This window comes from Pimephales promelas, chromosome 1 (genome assembly GCF_988280905.1).
Source record: "Pimephales promelas chromosome 1, fPimPro1.hap1.1, whole genome shotgun sequence".
In the NCBI taxonomy this organism is placed as follows: domain Eukaryota; kingdom Metazoa; phylum Chordata; class Actinopteri; order Cypriniformes; family Leuciscidae; genus Pimephales; species Pimephales promelas.
Genome location: NC_142769.1, coordinates 49,599,151 through 49,618,372, shown reverse-complemented (window position 1 = coordinate 49,618,372; position 19,222 = coordinate 49,599,151). Strand labels below are relative to the sequence as shown.

At 37.5% G+C, this 19,222-nt stretch overlaps 1 protein-coding gene across 5 annotated transcripts in view; it reads right to left on the bottom strand.

Annotated features, from left to right (window-relative positions):
- intu (inturned planar cell polarity protein) overlaps positions 1-19,222 on the bottom strand; it is a 44,213-nt gene that overhangs the window by 6,336 nt on the left and 18,655 nt on the right. For 4 of the 5 annotated variants that reach the window (XM_089131162.1, XM_039659052.2, XM_039659051.2 and 1 more), the window contains exons 4-12: positions 12,883-13,080; positions 9,443-9,561; positions 8,169-8,258; positions 7,624-7,701; positions 6,090-6,273; positions 4,625-4,678; positions 4,364-4,426; positions 2,081-2,287; positions 571-1,065 (exon numbers count right to left, since the gene is read on the bottom strand). In XM_089131162.1, the coding sequence (XP_088987288.1) occupies positions 571-1,065; positions 2,081-2,287; positions 4,364-4,426; positions 4,625-4,678; positions 6,090-6,273; positions 7,624-7,701; positions 8,169-8,258; positions 9,443-9,561; positions 12,883-13,080 (1,488 nt within the window). The remainder of the gene's footprint in view (positions 1-570; positions 1,066-2,080; positions 2,288-4,363; positions 4,427-4,624; positions 4,679-6,089; positions 6,274-7,623; positions 7,702-8,168; positions 8,259-9,442; positions 9,562-12,882; positions 13,081-19,222) is intronic. The other variant, XM_039659050.2, reaches the window with a different exon arrangement.

Below are 19,222 nucleotides of genomic sequence, written 5' to 3'. Positions count from 1 at the left end.
TGTCTTGTCATGTATCGTCATAATTACCTCAGAAGACCCACATCAACTCGTTAGTCAGATAGAAAAAAGTAACTCTAGAGAGGAGCATTTTGCTAAATATATACACTATATTACATATGCATTATAATCTTAATGTTCTTCAATATTTAATGCATATTTTAATAAATCTGGCAAGTTTTTATGACAGCCACCATTTAAATGTTTATATTTCATATAATCTTCTTATTATAAAAATAAATAAAAGTGTAATTTAAGTGATTCATTCATTATTACCTTCCTATTAGGTTAATGAAGCCTAGTAGGCTACAACTAGTCTCCCATAGTTTACAGCATTAGTTAAGAGATTTGATTCCCTTGAGAAAAATTGCCATTTATTGTAACTGATATCCAAAATAATCGATATTGAATCGAATCGTAATCGAAATCGAATCGAATTGTGAAATTTGTCTCAATACCCAGCCCTAGTGTATATATATATATAACATTGCTTGAACAGTTTTTGTGAGATGGACGTCTGTAAAGTGTAACATAAGTAAAACACATAAACGGCAATTAATTCAAGACGAACACCTTGAAAAATCCTGCACTTCCCAAGCTGCCGTCAGATCCCCCCGAGCCGAAAGAGTCTCTGCGTGCGTCCGGTGTGGCGTGAGGACTCAGCCCTGAGGTGAAGGACGAGTCGGCGTGACCCTCGCTGCCGCTGTCAGACACACTCCTCTGAGGACTCGGCCTCCGCCCTCTTCGACTCGAGGACCCCGATCCCGCCTCCCCGAACAGACTCCGCCCGATCCCGCCTGGAGACGGGGGTTTGATCGCTGCCGTCAGACGGTTGAGGATCGGCGAGCTGCCGATGTCCCGCCCACCGGCAGGAAGGAACCAATCAGAGCAGGAGAGGCAGGGAGTGGGCGGGGCCGAGAGACGCTCCTCGATCGAGGCGTCCAGACTCTCCAGCTGAAGAAGCGTGGCTTTGACCTGGTCCACGTAAACGCAGTCGGGACCTGGCGATCCCAGAGCGGGACACGCACAGCCACCCGCCTCCAGCAACACACACTGCATGAAGTGCCTCTGGAAACACACGTCAGGAAAAACTGCTTTTATCCACAAGTTTCCTACGCCCCATGAGGCCTTGCGTCAAAAGTGGGCGTGACTTCCGGTTGGAAGTAAACAAAGCGCGATTTGACACGCTTGACACTCGTTCATTCAACAGTTGACAGTCATTCAAGTTATAACGATCCAAACTAGCTAACGATGTGGGAACACAACCTCAACGAAATTCAAAAGGGTGAAATAACAGTACCTTTACCCTCCGCAGTAGTTGATTGGGAGTATTATAATAACATTATTAATAATCAATACTCATCAAGGCATGGTGACAGACAGTTGTGCGAGCTGACAAACAATTAAAATAAAAAATACACACTTAGTCATTGTGCTTTGGAGTTTATTCAAAATTATAAATGAATGTGCTGCTTGAATACATTAACTGGCACATTTGGTATTCATTTTGGTATTTGATCCTGAGTTTAGGTGTAACATCAGTAGCGAACAGCCAATCACATGCTGATAGAGTTTATAGAATATTAAGAATTTAAACAAATGTACACAGGAAGATTCGTCATCTTTTGGGAGGTGATGGAAACTACAGTTGTTGGCAGGATCACTGTGATTTCGTTTTCAGCTTATGTTCAAAACAATCACGTTTAAGCCACTGAACTAGTTTAGTCCGGTTATACATACAACCGCGAACAGCACATGTTGTCCCTGAGCTCCGTAACGCCATCTCTCATAAAGATTTGCGTCTTTAAATAGTAAAATAATTCTCTGAAAAACAGCTAGCATCTTCGCTAACTAACACACAAAATACCATTGGAATGCTACTTCCGCCGCGTCACCGGAAGTTTCACCCACTTTATTTTTTACAGGAGCGCCCCTCGGAAACTTGTGGATACACTATTATAAACTATTTCCAGCATCATTACTCACATGACCCTTCAGAAATCACTCTAATATGATGATTTGCTGCTAAAGACACAGATGAACAGAAAGTTCAAAAGAAAAGTGTGTTTTAGCGATCCCTCACCAGGCCCACTATGAGCATGAAGTGTCGTGCGTGTGGCTGGCAGTATCCGGGGCTGATCTGGGATCTGCGCTGTGGAAACACCTCTCTCCACACCACCAGCTGTCCCACACGCTGCTCAGACGCCAGCGGCAGCAGGCAGTAATGCTGACAGTACAAACACACGTCCACGAGCTCCTCTTTAGGCAGGTGGTTCGCTATGAGATAACCCTGGCAGACAGAGGGAGAAACACAGATCGGGTTCAGGACCTTCAGTGGTGGAAACTTGATTGTGTCAATGAAAGATCTCGGTAATCTGGAGTGTTTTCACCCATATCATATTGAATATGCATATTTCTAAGACCTCTAAATGATCAACATTTAGTCTGATTGATAGTTCACAGTGTTTTAGTGAGTAAAAGGGCTTTTAATGAAGTAGTTCACTTTTGAAAAAACTTTTGCTGATGATTTACTCACCCCCATGTCGTCCAAGATGTCCACGTCTTTCTTTTTTCAGTCGAAAAGAAATTAAGGTTTTTGATGAAAACATTCCAGGATTTTCTCCATATAATGGACTTCAATGGGAACCAAACGGTTCAAGGTCCGAATAAGAGTTTCAGTGCAGCTTCAAACTTCAAACGATCCCAGACGATGAATAAGGGTCTTATCAAGCGAAATGATCGCTCATTTAATAAATAAATAACAAAGTTTAAGTTTTATAAGCTCAAATGGTCGCCTTGCTTTGTTCTGTGATGCGCGAACTCGTTCATCAAAATAAACAAAAACATTTGCGTGTCATTTGGTTCATTCAACGAACGAAATGAACGAGTTGACTCGGGAAAAGATTCGTTCATTTTGATGAACAGGAGAGTCACAAACGCGCATCACAGAACAGAGCAAGGCGAGCATTTGTGCTTATAAAACTTAAACTTTGCTATTTATTTATTAAATGAGCGATCGTTTCGCTTAATAAGACCCTTATTCATCGTCTGGTGTCGTTTAAAGCCCTTTGATCAGTTTCAGTCTTTTGGACTTGAACCGTTTGGTTCCCATTGAAGTCCATTATATGGAGAAAATCCTGGAATGTTTTCATCAAAAACCTTAATTTCTTTTCGACTGAAGAAAGAAAGACATGGACATCTTAGATGACATGGGGGTGAGTAAATTATCAGCAAAAGTTTTTTTTAAAGTGAACTACTCCTTTAAGTCTCCTATCAGCGTGTGTCTTTATACTGTGAAATCTGCACTGACTTATACCAAGAAGACTTAAAAATGACTTTTGCTATTAATATTTCAAGATTAGCTTAGGTTTACTTGATTATCCAAACATAATTTTTTAGAAAATCATGTTAAAATGTGAGTCTCGAATATGATTCATCAGGCTTTTGAGGATGATCTCTCAATCATCATTGTATTGCATTGCATGATATGTTTTAAAACTACAGAGTTTTGATCATGAAACTACATCTTGCTATGACCTATTTTTGGCAGATATAGAGAGACGACTGATATTTATATGATTTCATTTATGTATTCTGTTATAAAGATCTTAATAATTCACATTAAAGCTTTCAGAATTTTATCTTCCCTTTTGGCCACATAAATATCACCAAATCGCATATTGTTTGCTCAGTTTGATCAATAAAGTGAGGTGTTATTTAAGTATGAGCCAATCAAGCCTAATCTTGAAAAAAACTCAACAGAAAACACACGCATGCATTAACTTTTTTACATTTATTTTAAATATTTTGTTAAAGGTTTAACAATAAAAAAAGATTAGTAACTCAAAGCCTTTATGTATAATGCATTATAAAGCTATTAATAATGTACGTTATAATGCATTATCTGTTTTCAAAAATAGTTAAACTGCATTATAAAATTAGCAGATTCCTTGTTACATCTGAAACTGGTTGTTTTTCATGTGTTTTAACGCATTACACTTTCTAAAGGCGTGTTCAATGAATAGATATAACTGTGGTTACAATTATCCATTCAATGCATAGTAAATAAATACATTTATAATGCATGATTTAAGTAAAGAGTTGTCAAATTATTTTTCTGCCTTTTATCACAGGGTTAAAGGAGCAACAGATATAGACTTCTACAACTAATCACTTCATCATTCATAATTAAAAGAGTCTCTTCATCCGACAGCTGTATTCACAAGAAGCGGCACGTCACCCTTCTGTCAGACTCGTTTTAATATGAACAAGACTCTTTTACAAGCATGATTACATTTCAATTACCCACTGACAGCAGCAGAGTAGCGCTTTCTACGCCACACAGACATGATAATGCACGGCTCACCTTGTAAAACAGACAGGAGCCCAAGATGACATAGAGACGCCTCATGCCGTAGAAATCCTCAGACTGACCAATGAGGGAACAGAGAAAGATTAGTGTATGGGCACATCTTGCTACCAGTGTTATTTTATTATCATTATTATACTATTTTGTTAATATTTTGAAGTAGATTAGCCATGATACTGTCACACCAATGTTTTTCCATATTTCTGGAGTTATGACAATAAAAAAGACCAGTTATCTGAGCACATTGACTCCACTTACCATGTCACCAAAGTCCGACGACTCAAAGTCTGAGAGGACGGTGTCCACTTCAACCTGGAGAGAGAGTGCAAACATAATGAAGAGACCATGTGTCATTTATTAAGGGTTAGTTCACCCAAAAATGAAAATTCTGTCAGTATTTATTTACTCACCCTCATGTTGTTCATCTTCAGAACACAAATTAAGATATTTTTGATGAAATCCGAGAGCTGTTTCACTCCTGCATACTACTCCATAGGCTTCTCGAGGGATTGAAACTTGCCGGCCTCGAAAAGTTATTAAAGACATCGTTAAAATAGTCCAAGTGACTACAGGGGCTCAATCTTAACTTTATCAAATGACGAGAACACTTTTTGTGCGCAAAAAACAACAAAAATAATGATTTTATTTCAACTATTCGTTTATTTCTCCCTCTGCCGCGAGTCAGGTTACTAGTTTAATAGCGTAAGCTTCTGTTATTGTACGTCACACGCATCACACACATGACCAGCGTCAGCCAATAATGAGCCTACGTGTGACGTAGCTCTACGCAATCACACTACGTTAACTGACTACAGGCCCATGGAGAAGGAAGTGAATAGTTGAAATAAAGTCGATATAATTGCGCACAAAAAGTGTTCTCGTCGTTTGATAAAGTTAAGATTGAGCCACTGAAGTCACTTGGACTATTTTAACGATGTCTTTAATGACTTTTCGAGGACAGCAAGTTTCAATCCCTCGAGAAGCCTATGGACTAGTATGCAGGAGTGATCGAGCTCTCAGATTTCATCAAAAATATCTTAATTTGTGTTTCGAAGATGAACGAAGGTCTTACAGGGTTGGAACAACATGAGGGTGAGTAAATACTGACAGAATTTTCATTTTTGGGTGAACTAACCCTTTAATATGCCCACATTGTACCGGCTGCGTGAGGATGTCCACCGAAACACAACATATGGATTTGGAGTAACTGATGACAGAATTGGATGACAGAAACATTAATTATAGCTCATGCATCAGCCATGTTTCCATCCACCTACTTTTATGTGAATTTTGGGATATATATGTGAATTGATGAAATACGTGTGTCCTGGAACTGGAAAGCCGCTTCACTCGCTGTGTCCTTGTGGAAAGGTGAAGGAGACTCAGATGTAGATGGCACATATTTCTGCGATTTATTGAAAAAGCTCAATAACTGCATCCGCGGTTCTCTTATTCTTTAAGTTATTCTATTTATTTTGTACTTTTATAACACAAAAGATGCTTTTCAGTTTTGTTTGGTCAGATTGTGAGTGCATTCTGTTCACTGCTTAGTGTTTAATACACTAAAGGAGGCTGATACCAACATACTAAATATCGCTAGTAAATAACTGAAAAGAAACCTAGCATTGGGGATTTGTTGCCACAAACTCGTATCGAACCGTGACCCTGAAAGGTACGTACCGAACCGTGACACCCCTATTAACGAGTCATCTGGCAGTCATACCTTTATGTCTGCTGGCAAAGTGAGCCAGCGGACGGCTGGTAGACCGTCTAAGAAGAGGCTCCCTGAGATATCGGGGGTGGGCGGCCTGGAGCTGTCAATCAAGCGGGAGGGCTGGATGAGCTGCTGAAAGAAGAGGCAGAAGAAGTGATCCAGACGAGGAACGTTCTCCACCTCACAGAACCCGCTGAAGAGAGACACAGTTCACAGAGACAGCCTTTACACACTGATCATCTCACATTACCGAATATCTACACTCAAAACATCTGGTCTAGGATTTACATCATTTGCACTCACAAATAATTACAAAGCAACAGCAAGTAACGAGTTGAGTTAGAGGGATACTCCACTTTTTTTGGAAATAGTCTCATTTTACCACTCCCCCAGAGTTAAACAGTTGTTTTCGGATATATTCAGACGATTTTCTGATATTTAGAAGAATGTCAGTTTCTGGTACCATTGACTTCCATAGTATATTTTTTTCCTACTATGGAAGTCAATGAGACCAGAAACTGTCTGGTTACTGATATTCTTCTAAATATCAGAAAATCGTCTGAATACATCCGAAAACAACTGTTTAACTCTGGGGGAGTGGTAAAATGAGCCTATTTCCAAAAAAAGTGGAGTATCCCTTTAAATGTGAAATTTTAACAGTGGTGGAATGTAACGAAGTACAAATACTTTGTTACTTTACTTAAGTACATTTTTCACGTATCTTTACTTTACTTAAGTAGAATAAATAGTGCATACTTTTTACTTTTACTTCGTTATATTTTGCAGCAATTATTATACTTTCTACTCCACTAAATTTCTACAACTTCTGTTACATTTTCTGATCACTATTCCCTGCCAAAACGTAATCTGACCATCCGTTCGTTGCACGTTTGTCTCACCAGTGACGTTTGGTTGCCATAAATACATCAACTAAACGCGTCTCGCACGCAGTGTGTTTATCGTCCAATTTATACGCGAAAATTTGTTTTTATATGCATAGGAAACACACCATGTGTAATATACGTTTGGTTAGGATTATGACAAGCCGAGAGGTTCAGAATTACACCATAAATTAATCTCGTTTACTGCCAAACATAGTTATTAACATATAGTAAGGATAAGCATGGTTTAGATTGCCTAATTGCAAGCTTGTTTCAGAAATGGTGACAACACTTTTTTTCCCCATAATTATTGAACATCATTATAGGAGTATTAGGTTGAATGAGTTAGAATTAAATGTTTTATTAATCATTAGAAAATAGTCATTAAGAGAATCAATTATTATGCAAGTACTTTTACTTTTAATACTTAAAGTACATTTAAAATCAGGTACTTTTTACTTTTTACTTAAGTATGGTTGTCATTGTGTTACTTCTACTTTTACTAAAGTAAATATTTATCTGGTTATTTGTACTTTTACTTAAGTGCTGAGATTCAGTAATTCCTCCACCACTGAATTTTAAAGACGAAAATGTACCCTAACAATCTTTGTTTTAGTGTACAGATACATAAAGCTCTCAAGAAAATGTCTAGAAATACACACCTGTCGAGAGATCCGTACATGACCCTGAGCGTCCGGACGACTCCCTCGATCACAGTTTGCAGATGCAACAGAGGAACCCTGTGGCACAAACACACACTAAACTGAGAACTAAACCAACAGAGACATCCAACATTTACTCCCAAACAAAAACTGTGTTTAGTTCATTTTTGAGAGGAAAGCAAATGTACATCGCAGCAAATGTATTTTAAACTTCTTTGTGCAGAATGAACATTTAAATAATATATCGGGTTCTTGAGAGTCGTTTTTTCATTTTGAAGCAATAAACATGAATTGAATTCAGCTGAACATCTGGGATTATGGATCAGGTTACTGAGATTATTGATTATTATTGAGAAAGTGAACTGACACAATCAAAGATCGTAATATGAGCTAACTACTTTGTATAAAGATCAACACCAATTACAATCACCAGAGTTATTATCTAGATTACAGATCCTCGTTTGCAGACGGGATGATTATAGAGGTTATCCTTCAGTTTTAAGAGCTGATTATGATTACAGTTATTATCTAGATTACAGAACGACCTGCTGGCAGGAACAGCGATGACCAGCAGATTGGATCCTTCCTTCCAGTAGCCCACATGAACCAACTGCTGCTTGAGCCACAGAGAGGAGCTGAGCGAGAGACAGAGGACATGTGACATGACATACAGCAATAGACAGATAATTAAAATGCACTGGTAAAGGCAAAAAGACGACACTACCCTCATCCACTAGTACTAATGGTCAAACGTTTGGGGGTCAGTAAGAGTTCTTCAATTTTTTTAAAGAAATTGAAACTTTTATTCAGTAAGAATAACACATTAACGCTCTGGGGTTGTTCGGCCCAAATGGATCCGAAGAATTTAAATACATTTTTTTTAAAAATCACCGCTTCATCGGAATGGACGAAAATTTGGTGACTTTGTTGGTATTTGGTATTTGAACACCCAAAAAAATTGGGGACAGGATGTGAATAGTCTAAGTGGTTGTAGAAAAAAAGTCACATTTGGGGTGTTCGGGTCCAAATGGACCCGTATGGAAAATGAATGGGAAATTGGCAAAAATGTGAAAATACTGAGATTTTTTGTGCGCACAATCTACAAATCAGCCACGATCTTGAAAAACACACACAACAGTGAAGGGGTGAATCTATAAAACATCAAAAGAGGTTTAAAAATTCAAATTCAAAAATTCAATTCATCTCATTTAAATTATGAGGCCTAGGCTTGACTCTAAAATGAAATACAGCTTTAAAAAAAAAAAAAAAAAAAATTTTTTTTTCAATATTCTTTCTATTATGTTCAATGGGGGAAAATTTTGTCATAATTATTGCATTAATGCTAATTATATTTTTTTTATTTTTGAAATTTTCTCAAAACACCAAAAAAAAGAAAAGAAAAAATATTATAAAAAACAAGTAAAAAAAAAAAATCATGATTTTTTTTTTTTAAATATGAATCCCGCCCTTTGGGTCCGTTTGGACCCGAACACCGCGAGTGTGACTCTGAAACGAACAACCCCAGAGGGTTAATGGGATCCTTCAGGATTAAGCTGCTGTATTAGTAGAAAACCTGTAGTATTTTTCCACCCTCATATCCCCCTGAGACGAGAGATTTATGTATTTTTTGTCTGGAAAAAAAATCATCCAATGACGCAAAAATCGTCATTTTGCGTCATCGGAGGATGTTTTATCCAGAGGCTAAAGACAGTAGTAGGGTCTGTGGCCTCCAGAAGTGCTTCTTTCAAAACTCATGAAAAAAAAACACTCTTTTCATGGAAGTCTCCCAATGGCATCAACGCGAAACCCGGCATCTCACCTGACTATCTGTCCACCCGTGACGTTCTCCAGCATGTCACAGAGCGTCAGGAAAATCCCTCTCACCGCTTTCAGCTGGACCGAAGCCTCGGACACCGGATACTGGTACAAAATCTCCTGCTGTACGGAGGAAAGGAGCTTTAGTTGAACAGGTTACGATGACCCAAGCTCATTTCACTGCATTTATCCATGTTCACACCGTAATATAAATGCTTTTATGGACTTTATTTGAAACATAATTTGATTAAATGGAGGGCAAAGGTGTCAATGTCACAAAATGAGCTAAAAACCCCTGGTAGGAAGTAACTAACTAAAAAGTAGCATTACACACTTAACAGTGTTGCTACTGTAACAAAACATTTTTAGTGAAAAAATGTTTGCAAAAATTTAGCTGAAATGGTGAATGATGTTGATATTCTAAAATTACTATAACTAAAAAAAAAAAAAAATTTTAAAAATAAATCATACAAATGTAAAACAACGCTAATAAAAATGTTAAAAGTAAATAAAATTAATAAAACAAACTAAAATTAAAATGAAAACTGAAAATATAAATATAAAATATAAAAATAAAAATAAAACTAAAATTAAAATGAAAACTGAAAATATAAATATAAAATCTAAAAATAAAACTAAAATTAAAATGAAAACTGAAAATATAAATATAAAATATAAAAATAAAAATAAAAATAAAACTAAAATTAAAATGAAAACTGAAAATATAAATATAAAATCTAAAAATAAAACTAAAATTAAAATGAAAACTGAAAATATAAATACAAAATCTAAAAAAATATAAAAATAAAATCTAATTCAAAATATTAGTACATTAATACTATATATAATAATAACAAAATAAATCTGTTTTCCAGTAGTGTCATTTCAAAATACTAAAACCTTAGCCTGTAAAAAGCTACTTTCCCAAAACATTACATTGCTGTTTTTATGTCACTAAACGAGAAGAGGCAACAATCAAACGCGTTTCTCTCTGCAAAATAATTATAGTGAATTGTTTCGATGGTTCAAATGATTCAAGTAAATGCTTCGATTGAATCACTTTATTCCCTATGCTTAAGTCTTTGCATCTTCTTTTATGAATTGAAAATGAATTGTTTCGTCTAACTTTTCATCACTAAAACTTTGACTACGAACAGGTTTACTTTTTTGTAAAAGCATAACCTAACTTATGAAATCAACACCCAATTTACTTCCCTAAAACTCTTTCCCACTCTGATCATGAATGATTCTTCAGTGCATTATTCTTCCAATTCCCTTCTTATTCTCATTCTCTTTCTTAAAAAATGTCTTTAAACTCCCATTGACTTTAAATTATGAGCGCATAACTTTGCCAAAAACCGCATTTCCCCATGAGGAATGGCTATTCTTCTCCTCCGTAAACTGCAGCAGTGTGAGATAGTTTGAGGTTTGTCTGCAGGAGGGAATGGGACGATTCCTTTGTCATTTTGATTAGTATACTGGACAGGAACACTTCGACCTGGCAACGCTTTCAGACCGCGTGCATTTGAGTTTGTGTGACAAATGAAGTTCTTCAAACCGCAAGCCTTCACCCTGGAGACACACACACACACGTTATCTCTTCAGCGTATTCCTTACGCTCTGAAAGCTCAAGTCAGCGTTCAGAGGTGGTCGTTGTGGCCTGTGGTTTGGACAGCGCATAAAAACACACATTATAAACGCTCAAACTCACAGTCGAGCTCGGCGCTGCAGAATCAATCACTGCAGACAGAAAGAGGTTTTTAAGTGAGTCGGATTGCAAACACGCTCCTCTAAACTCTGTAAATCAACTACTCTAAACTATCGGCACCTGGAGGGATGCTTCACACAGGCCGCTACAGTGGGTTCATATCCTCAGCCTGTCGGTAACTGGCCAAAAAGCAATCTTAAATCTTAAATCTTCCTCATTCCTGCAGAGTTTAGTTCAGATCAGCTGATTCAAGTGTTCAGTTTTAGTTGAATCTAATTATTAGTTGAACCAACAGGACTAGAAATGAAGAACCCTGCACTAGGGGCACCATTAACCGGTCAAGAACATATTTGATTTTAAAATCAAATGTCCAAAGAAACAATGCGTGTATAAATATATGTATATATACACACACACACACACCTATATTATGTAAAAAAAAAAATTATGCTAGATGCGATTAATCACGAATAATCTATTTGACAGCACTTTCATTATATATATTTTCATTTTTCTTGAAATACAGAAATTATATTATATTCTAATATTTTTAAATATTATATTGTAAATTACAATGACTTTCTTTTGTAAAATCAACATAAATAACCTCATTTTCTTTGCTAAATATTATTTAGTTTTTTTTGTATTTTGATTTTGGATAAATCATTGCTGTGTACGTATTCATTGCTGAGTATTTCTCTCCAAAACCAAAGTAGAAAAAAAAAAGTGCGTTAATGTTTAGCAAAGAAAATTTGGTTATTTATGCTGATTTTACAAAGAAATACATAGGAATGTACAATATAATATTTTATAATATTATAATATAGTATGTTTACTGTATTACAAAAATACACGTAGACATATATACAGTATATATATATGCAGTATGGATATGTGTTTAATTATGAAAATAAATGCACAATGCAAAAAAAACATCCTCACAAATATTCCTCACTTCCTAAAATATAATTGTCTTTTTAATTTATTTTAATTTTGACCCAGACATGTTCTTTGTGAAATCCCCCTGCATTTCCGACAACAATCCTAACTTTTAATCCACATTCTGCTTCTCTTTATCAATTGAGCGATTCAAGTCTCTAAAAGGAAAACTTTCCAAAGTCCTGACGAGTGGTTTTCCTTTCTGATGGGAACGTGGCGTCTCGCTGTGAATTATTCAGCCGGGACGAAGGCGAGCTTTTCCCTCTCTTCTCCTGTTTCCTCACGTCATGCTGACGGCTATAAATGCGAGCGGCTGTTAGCGGCACAGCAGAGCCATTCATGCTCGCCTCTGGCATCATTTGACAGGGGGAAACTCTTCTGGATGGCGAAATCATGTTAACGGATTAGCATTGAAAAAAATCCACACAGCTGTTTTAGCTTTTCCCAGTTCCCACAAGCTGAAAGTAATATTTGTAATGCAATCAATGGGTGGAAAGCCTCTGAACATTAGGAGCTCTATCATACACCCGGAGCAATGCAGCGCCAAGCACGACGCAAGTGTTTTTTGCTAGTTTCAGCCCTACGCAGTTATCATTTTCACGTCCTGCACTACATTTTAAAATAGCAAATGCATTTGCGCCCATCTGTGTGCCTATGCTGGTCTGAAAACAAGGTGTGTGGGTTGATTCTGATTATGCCCAAAACACACCCATTAAACTAGCAAAAGTGGATTCGCTGTGCGCTTTAGACTATGCGTTTTTATTGTTAAAATAGGGCTCTAAGTGGAACAGACTGACCTCCTCCTGCGGCGACTCAGAGTCCAGTTTGAGCGAGAGGTACATCACTATATGCGGGACATGTGCGATGGACATCTGGAGCTCGACTGTGTCCTCGCCCCACAGCAGTCGGACCAGCTGACTGACCGGAGGAGACGCTTTGGGCCTCGATTCCGGGCCGCTCCCGACGGGACACACCGTCTCCAGAGTTAACCTCACCTGAGAAACACAGACGAAAAAAAAAAAACTGATGATAAAATGAAAATACCAACTATACATTCTTACAGTCAAACCAAAAATTATTCAGACACCAGATTTTATTTGATATTTTTTACTAGTAGGTGTAGGACACTATAGTTCATTTATGTAGAGAGGATAGCAAAATAAAGTAAACTGGTAAACTCTATGGGCTTCTCCCTTGACTTTATGCCTCCACGACACGTCCCCCCGATTGCCGTGAGCTTCTACTCCTGTCTATACGGTAATTTCTCAACTGCGCGACAGAGAGTCGCGTGTCATGGCGCAATGTTAGCCTATTTTTACAAAAACGGCTTCTACGGGGCCACAATTGTAAGATACAAGGTAATGGAGCCTTTTAGACATCATCGTGTTTCTTAAAGGAGTAGTTCACTTTTGAAACAACTTTTGCTGATAATTTACTCACCCCCATGTCATCCAAGATGTCCATGTCTTTCTTTCCTCAGTCGAAAAGAACTTAAGGTTTTTGATGAAAACATTCCAGGATTTTTCTCCATATAATGTCACGGGAGACGTAGCCAGAAGTACAGAGTCAGTGTTTACAAGTTGAACGTGCAAACTAACTCAAACGCCGTTTACAAAAAAAAAAGGAATTAAAAGGTAAAACAACGATGTCGGACGATTTTGATTCTGTACTTCCGGCTACGTCGCCCGTGACCTTTTGAACGTAATTACGTATTACGTGACGTTACAAACGCGCCTCAGAGAATAGAGCAAGGCTAGTATTTGTCCTTAGAAAAGTTACATTTTTGTAATAAGTTTTGAAATAACCGATCGTTTCGCATGATAAGACCCTTATTCATCGTCTGGTGTCGTTTAAAGACATTTGAAGCTGCATCTGAAACTGTTATTAACCGTCTTTTGGACCTTGAACCGTCTGGTTCCCATTGAAGTCCATTATATGGAGAAAAATCCTGGAATGTTTTTATCAAAAACCTTAATTTCTTTTCGACTGAGGAAAGAAAGACGTGGACATCTTGGATGACATGGGGGTGAGTAAATTACCAGCAAAAGTTTTTTCAAAAGTGAACTAATCCTTTAAGAAATAAACAATGGACAAATGTAGTCTTTAAACGTCTCAGATGTAAAGTTATTCACTGTCAAAGTGACGCCAAAATGAATGGGAGTCAATGGACTGCTAACAGCAGGTGATGGTCTGCTAGCCAATGGCGGCCCCCGGGGAGACTTCAGTTTCCGGCTGGTGGATTACCCACCTTGGGCGTTACTGACAGAATGGGAAAAGAGGTGCAGCAACAATGGAGAATATGGGGGAAATAATGTGTTTTTTTAACATTGAAGGATGAAAACCTCTTCGAGTAGAGTCCAAAAACAACATAAAGACTTTAAAAAGGGGCGTTACATGGCCTCATTAATATGAGCACTGATATTACATAACAGTGATGTAGAACTTTCTTAGTTGTGTATCAGTTTGTAGGGCAGACTGAAAAGGTTATATAGAATTACAACTAAAGCAAATTGTGTATATGTGCTGAAATGGAAGAAACACCACAGAAAAAAAACACTATTGGGACTTGCCATAACTTCCATAAGACTTCCTTCAAAAACAATAAGACAAATCGGTCACACTTTACATTATGGTCCGATTCTCACTATTAACCACAATAAACTCCTAATTACTGCTTATTAATAGTTAATGGATGTAGAATATGGTCATGTAGAAAAATGAAATAATATGTGCTTTATAGGAACAGTCAGTTTCCTAGTAATAGGAATGCTAATAAGCAACTAGTTAATAGCGAGAATTGGACCCTTAACTAAAGTATTCATAATCATACTGACCCAAATGTTTGAATGCTAGCTAGTGCACAAATTTTCAACTCGATTAATGATTTAAGTTAAACATGTGACTCGAGATTCAGCCCAGGACTCCTGCTAAAAGAAACAGCATTGTACAAATCAACAGCGTAAAAGCAACAGCGCCCATCTGTGAGTTAACGGCGTATTCACTCCCACTCGCCGGTTTTACATGCAGAACAGACACACACACACGAGTGTTTGCTGACCGCGAGCAGCTGGACTGCAGTGCTGAGCTGGAAAAACAAGCCTGTTATTGAGAGATGTGGACGACTGCCGATTTCAGATCACATACACACATTATATCATTATACATTACGTGGCCAATGCTAGTTCTTCTTATTATTAGTGAGGTCTATAATACCAGGGGCTGGTTTCACAAAGATAGACTTTGACTATGGCTTACATATAGTAGATAGTCAGACATCTAAATCAGACCGTAGCACTTAAGACTCTGACTATCTTAAGTAGGACTACACTGCAATGCATTCTGGGTAAAATAAGACACTTTTCAAAACAAAAAACATGGCGGATCGAGTAAGCGCATTGCAGTTTACCCCAATGGAAAATATGATGATATGATATCATGGCGTCCTGTCAGCGCAGGAACGAAAGCTGATGCACCGTATGTTTTTCTGAATGCGTTCATACACTGTAAAAAATGATCGTGATTTTAACAGTAAAAGACTGTAAAAATGCTACAGTTAAAAACTGTTAATTGGTTAAAAGAACCTTTCCTTACTATATACTGTAAATAACTGTGATAGATCTTATGTTAAATTTCATGTAATTTTGCTGTTAAATGTACAGTTTTTAAAGTGAAAATGAATAACTCATCGTATAATTTACAGTGAAAAAACGTAAATTGACATTCCCATAATTCCCTGCGTGACACTCCACACTTGATGTATTTTTGTTGAAATAACTTGTTATTTAACTTGTTATTACCGTAAATTCTTGCTACCGTATTTTATACGGTAAATTTCTGGCAACCACAGCTGCCGGTATTTTACCGTAAATTGGACAACTTTTTTTTTTTTTTACAGTGTATGCAAGTATAAATTTCTCAAAAAGAATCCTACTGGTGTCAGTGTCCAAAAAAAGACCAGTGGACATGACGATTTTGTTCCTGTGGTGTAGTAACTCTTAACATTTAAAATGAACAAACACACAATGCTTACCTTACCATTTCATAAATCACCAGCCGAGACTCATTTTAAAATCTTGGCAAGCTTCAGGAAACCTCACAAAAGCACCGTTCCTCAACCCTAATATCATAATAGCCTCGCCTGTCCTTTTTTGTCCTATGGTGTAATTTGCTATCGGTTCTCGTCCTTTAATCACTTTCTCCCTCTCTCTTCTCCACAGGATAATGGCTCTTTTCCTGTGGCCTACAAAAACAAGCGTTACGGTAACCGCCGTCGCTGCCGTGGCGACAGAACTCTGTAATTTCAACATTCCATGCTCTCCCAGGCAACGGAGTGAACAAAACCAGCTTGAGTAGGGATCAAACGAAAACGCACTCTCAGAGAGGAGCTGTAGTTATAGAAAAACATATAGTTGCATCAAAAGTAACAGCACATTCATGACTGTAGCACAATTGGTGTGAGGCAAGTTGAGTTACAGCTTTGTTCAAATCACTGGTGCTTTACACGTAGGGGTGTAACAATATATTCAATACCAAAATGCATAGAGCCAGACCGATATATCGGCAGACCGATATTATCGTCCGATATTAAGCATTTTCCAAACGGCAGTTATAATGGCCGATAAATGAATATTTTAAAAATAAAATAAAAACGGACGAAACACGCTTGAACCATGTCATGAGTGTTGGAGTTGTATAGTTTGTCCACTAGAGGGCACTCTACACGGTTCCTGTTGGCAACACTCGTTGACTTAGTCACATTGCTTGAATAACAATCAGTTCACTTAACTCAAATAAGCATGACAAATTTGTGACTATCATGTCCAGTTTAAATTACATAAATAAATAAAATATCGGCCGATGTATCGGATTTTAAAACCCAAAAATATTTGTATCGGTATCGGTCTTTAAAATCCTTTATCGGTCGGGCTCTAGTATGTATTGTGATGAAAATTTCTGTGTGAGAGAAAATTCAAGTGTACAGAGTTTTAGTGTCATTAAACTACTATATAAAATGTTGAATGTTGTATAATAATGGATAACGGGGGAATATTTGTGGGTCCCGATAATGCCAAATGTCTGATGTTACCAGTAAAAAACACATTATTTTAAATATATCTAGTCAGTGACAGAGCGCAAGCATGTTCGTCTATAATTCTGTATTTCCAGCTTCTGAATCATGAATATTTTTATTCGGGTTTCACTATTGTCCTGTGCATTGGGTTATTAGCCTTGTTACAAACCTTGTTTAGCATTTTAATCAACAGCACATTTTTTGTTAACCTTTTCCCATATGTCTTGGAGTGTCGCAATAATATCATATCGTGATATGTATCGAATCGTGACATGAGGGTATCGTTACACCACTATTTGAACGCACTTTCCGATATGATTCTTCACAAGGAAACTGAGTTTAGGTAGCCTGGATGCCAGCCCAAACCACGCCCACAACATTTTTTTGGTCGGGAAGTTCGGTCTGGACTCGAACCATTGAGGAGAAATTATGATCAGGCAAAAAATGTTTGCGCCAATCAAATTGCCAGGGCGGGCTTCATTTGTCGATCGGAAAGATATTTTTGCCGTCCTTCCTACATGATTCGGGAAAAGTACCTTATCAGCTGGCTCTGACGGTCGTTAAGAAGATGGGACGTAATGAAAAGCCTGTGGTCGTTGTGGTTTCTCCTTTGGTCGCACTCATGGAGGACCAAGTAAAAGAAGCAACACTTGCTATTTTACTTCTAAAATAAGTAAGTTCTGTAGTTGACAACTGTATGCAAAGTAGTTGACTTACTGCGTTGCTCTGATTGGTTGTAGGTCTACCAACTATCCAATTGAGTGCAGAGTTTGTTTCTTTTTTCTGGTTCAGTTAAGACACGCCTCATAATCAAAGTTTCAGACTCATATTCCGACAAGAATATGAGTATGACGAAGTCAGGCTAGAGTTTAGGGCTTGCTGGATACGTTCATACAGCTTCTGGGTTTGGGGTTTAGATGAAGTGTTTTGGGTTGAGATCAGTCAGTTGTAGCTATTGTGGCCATGAATGGAAAATTGTAGAGTTGAAAACTGTTTAACTTTACTAACAATTTGCAACAAACAGCCTCACTAACCCAACATAGTCAGCAGCAGCTTACAACATGAGGAAACTATCAAAGCTTAATGCACATCAACAGTCAATTTGTCTTGTTTATGACCAGATTGTACCACCAATATTTCACCGAGCCCAAATTACGTTTCTCTTAACAATTTTCATTCGTTAATGTAGAAACTATTGTTAGCCTGGAGGGTTTTCAAGACAAGAGCATTTACTTGCAGGCAAAGAGGCGCAGAGCAAAAACCAAAACCAATTTTAGAAAGTGCTCATCTGAAAGCATTATGTCTTGTTAAAGAAGTCTAATTTCAAGGCAGTTAAATCAAATTAATCCCTTAAAACCGACCTCAGTTCCCAAGACATGGAGTTGCCCTGATGTGCCCTCGGCGTTTGGGAGTTTATGGGAAAAAGCTAAGCTTGTCTTACAAGTGGTGAAAAGCATCTGAGATTTCAGCCTTATATTTACCTCAGGGTTGAACTGCTGTATAGAGCGAAATACACATTATGAGCCAAACATTTGTTCATTTTCATCATTTTCATGTCTCAGTTTTAAGCATTTAGACTCGCTTGAAGCATTTGTTTCAGAACCAGGTGTGTTTTCTCTAAGCGGCAACCTTCCTGTCTCTCTCTTGAATCAAACACAAAACTGACTTAAACTGCAATTCATAGACTGGCCACTAGAGACCGGTTGCAAAAGAGAGTCAATCCCATAGACTCCCATGTTAAAATGTCCAACTTTACAGCAGAAAAAATTTTACATAAAAGTGGTTTGTCTATATAGCTAATTTTGCCCTTTATGAGAACTCTGAGGGGGGGTGAATTTTTTTATAACTCCTCCGTTAAAATTTTATTAAGCCTTAAAGGGATACTTCAGGATTTAGCATTAAGCTTTGTATTAGTAGAAAACCTGTAGTATTTTCAAATCATCGTGCTTTCCACCCTCTTTCCACCACAGAGATTTATGTATTTTTTGTCTAGAAAAAATCCTCTGATGACGCAAAATTCGTCATTTTTCGTCATCTGAGGATTTTTTGTCCAGAGACTAAAGACT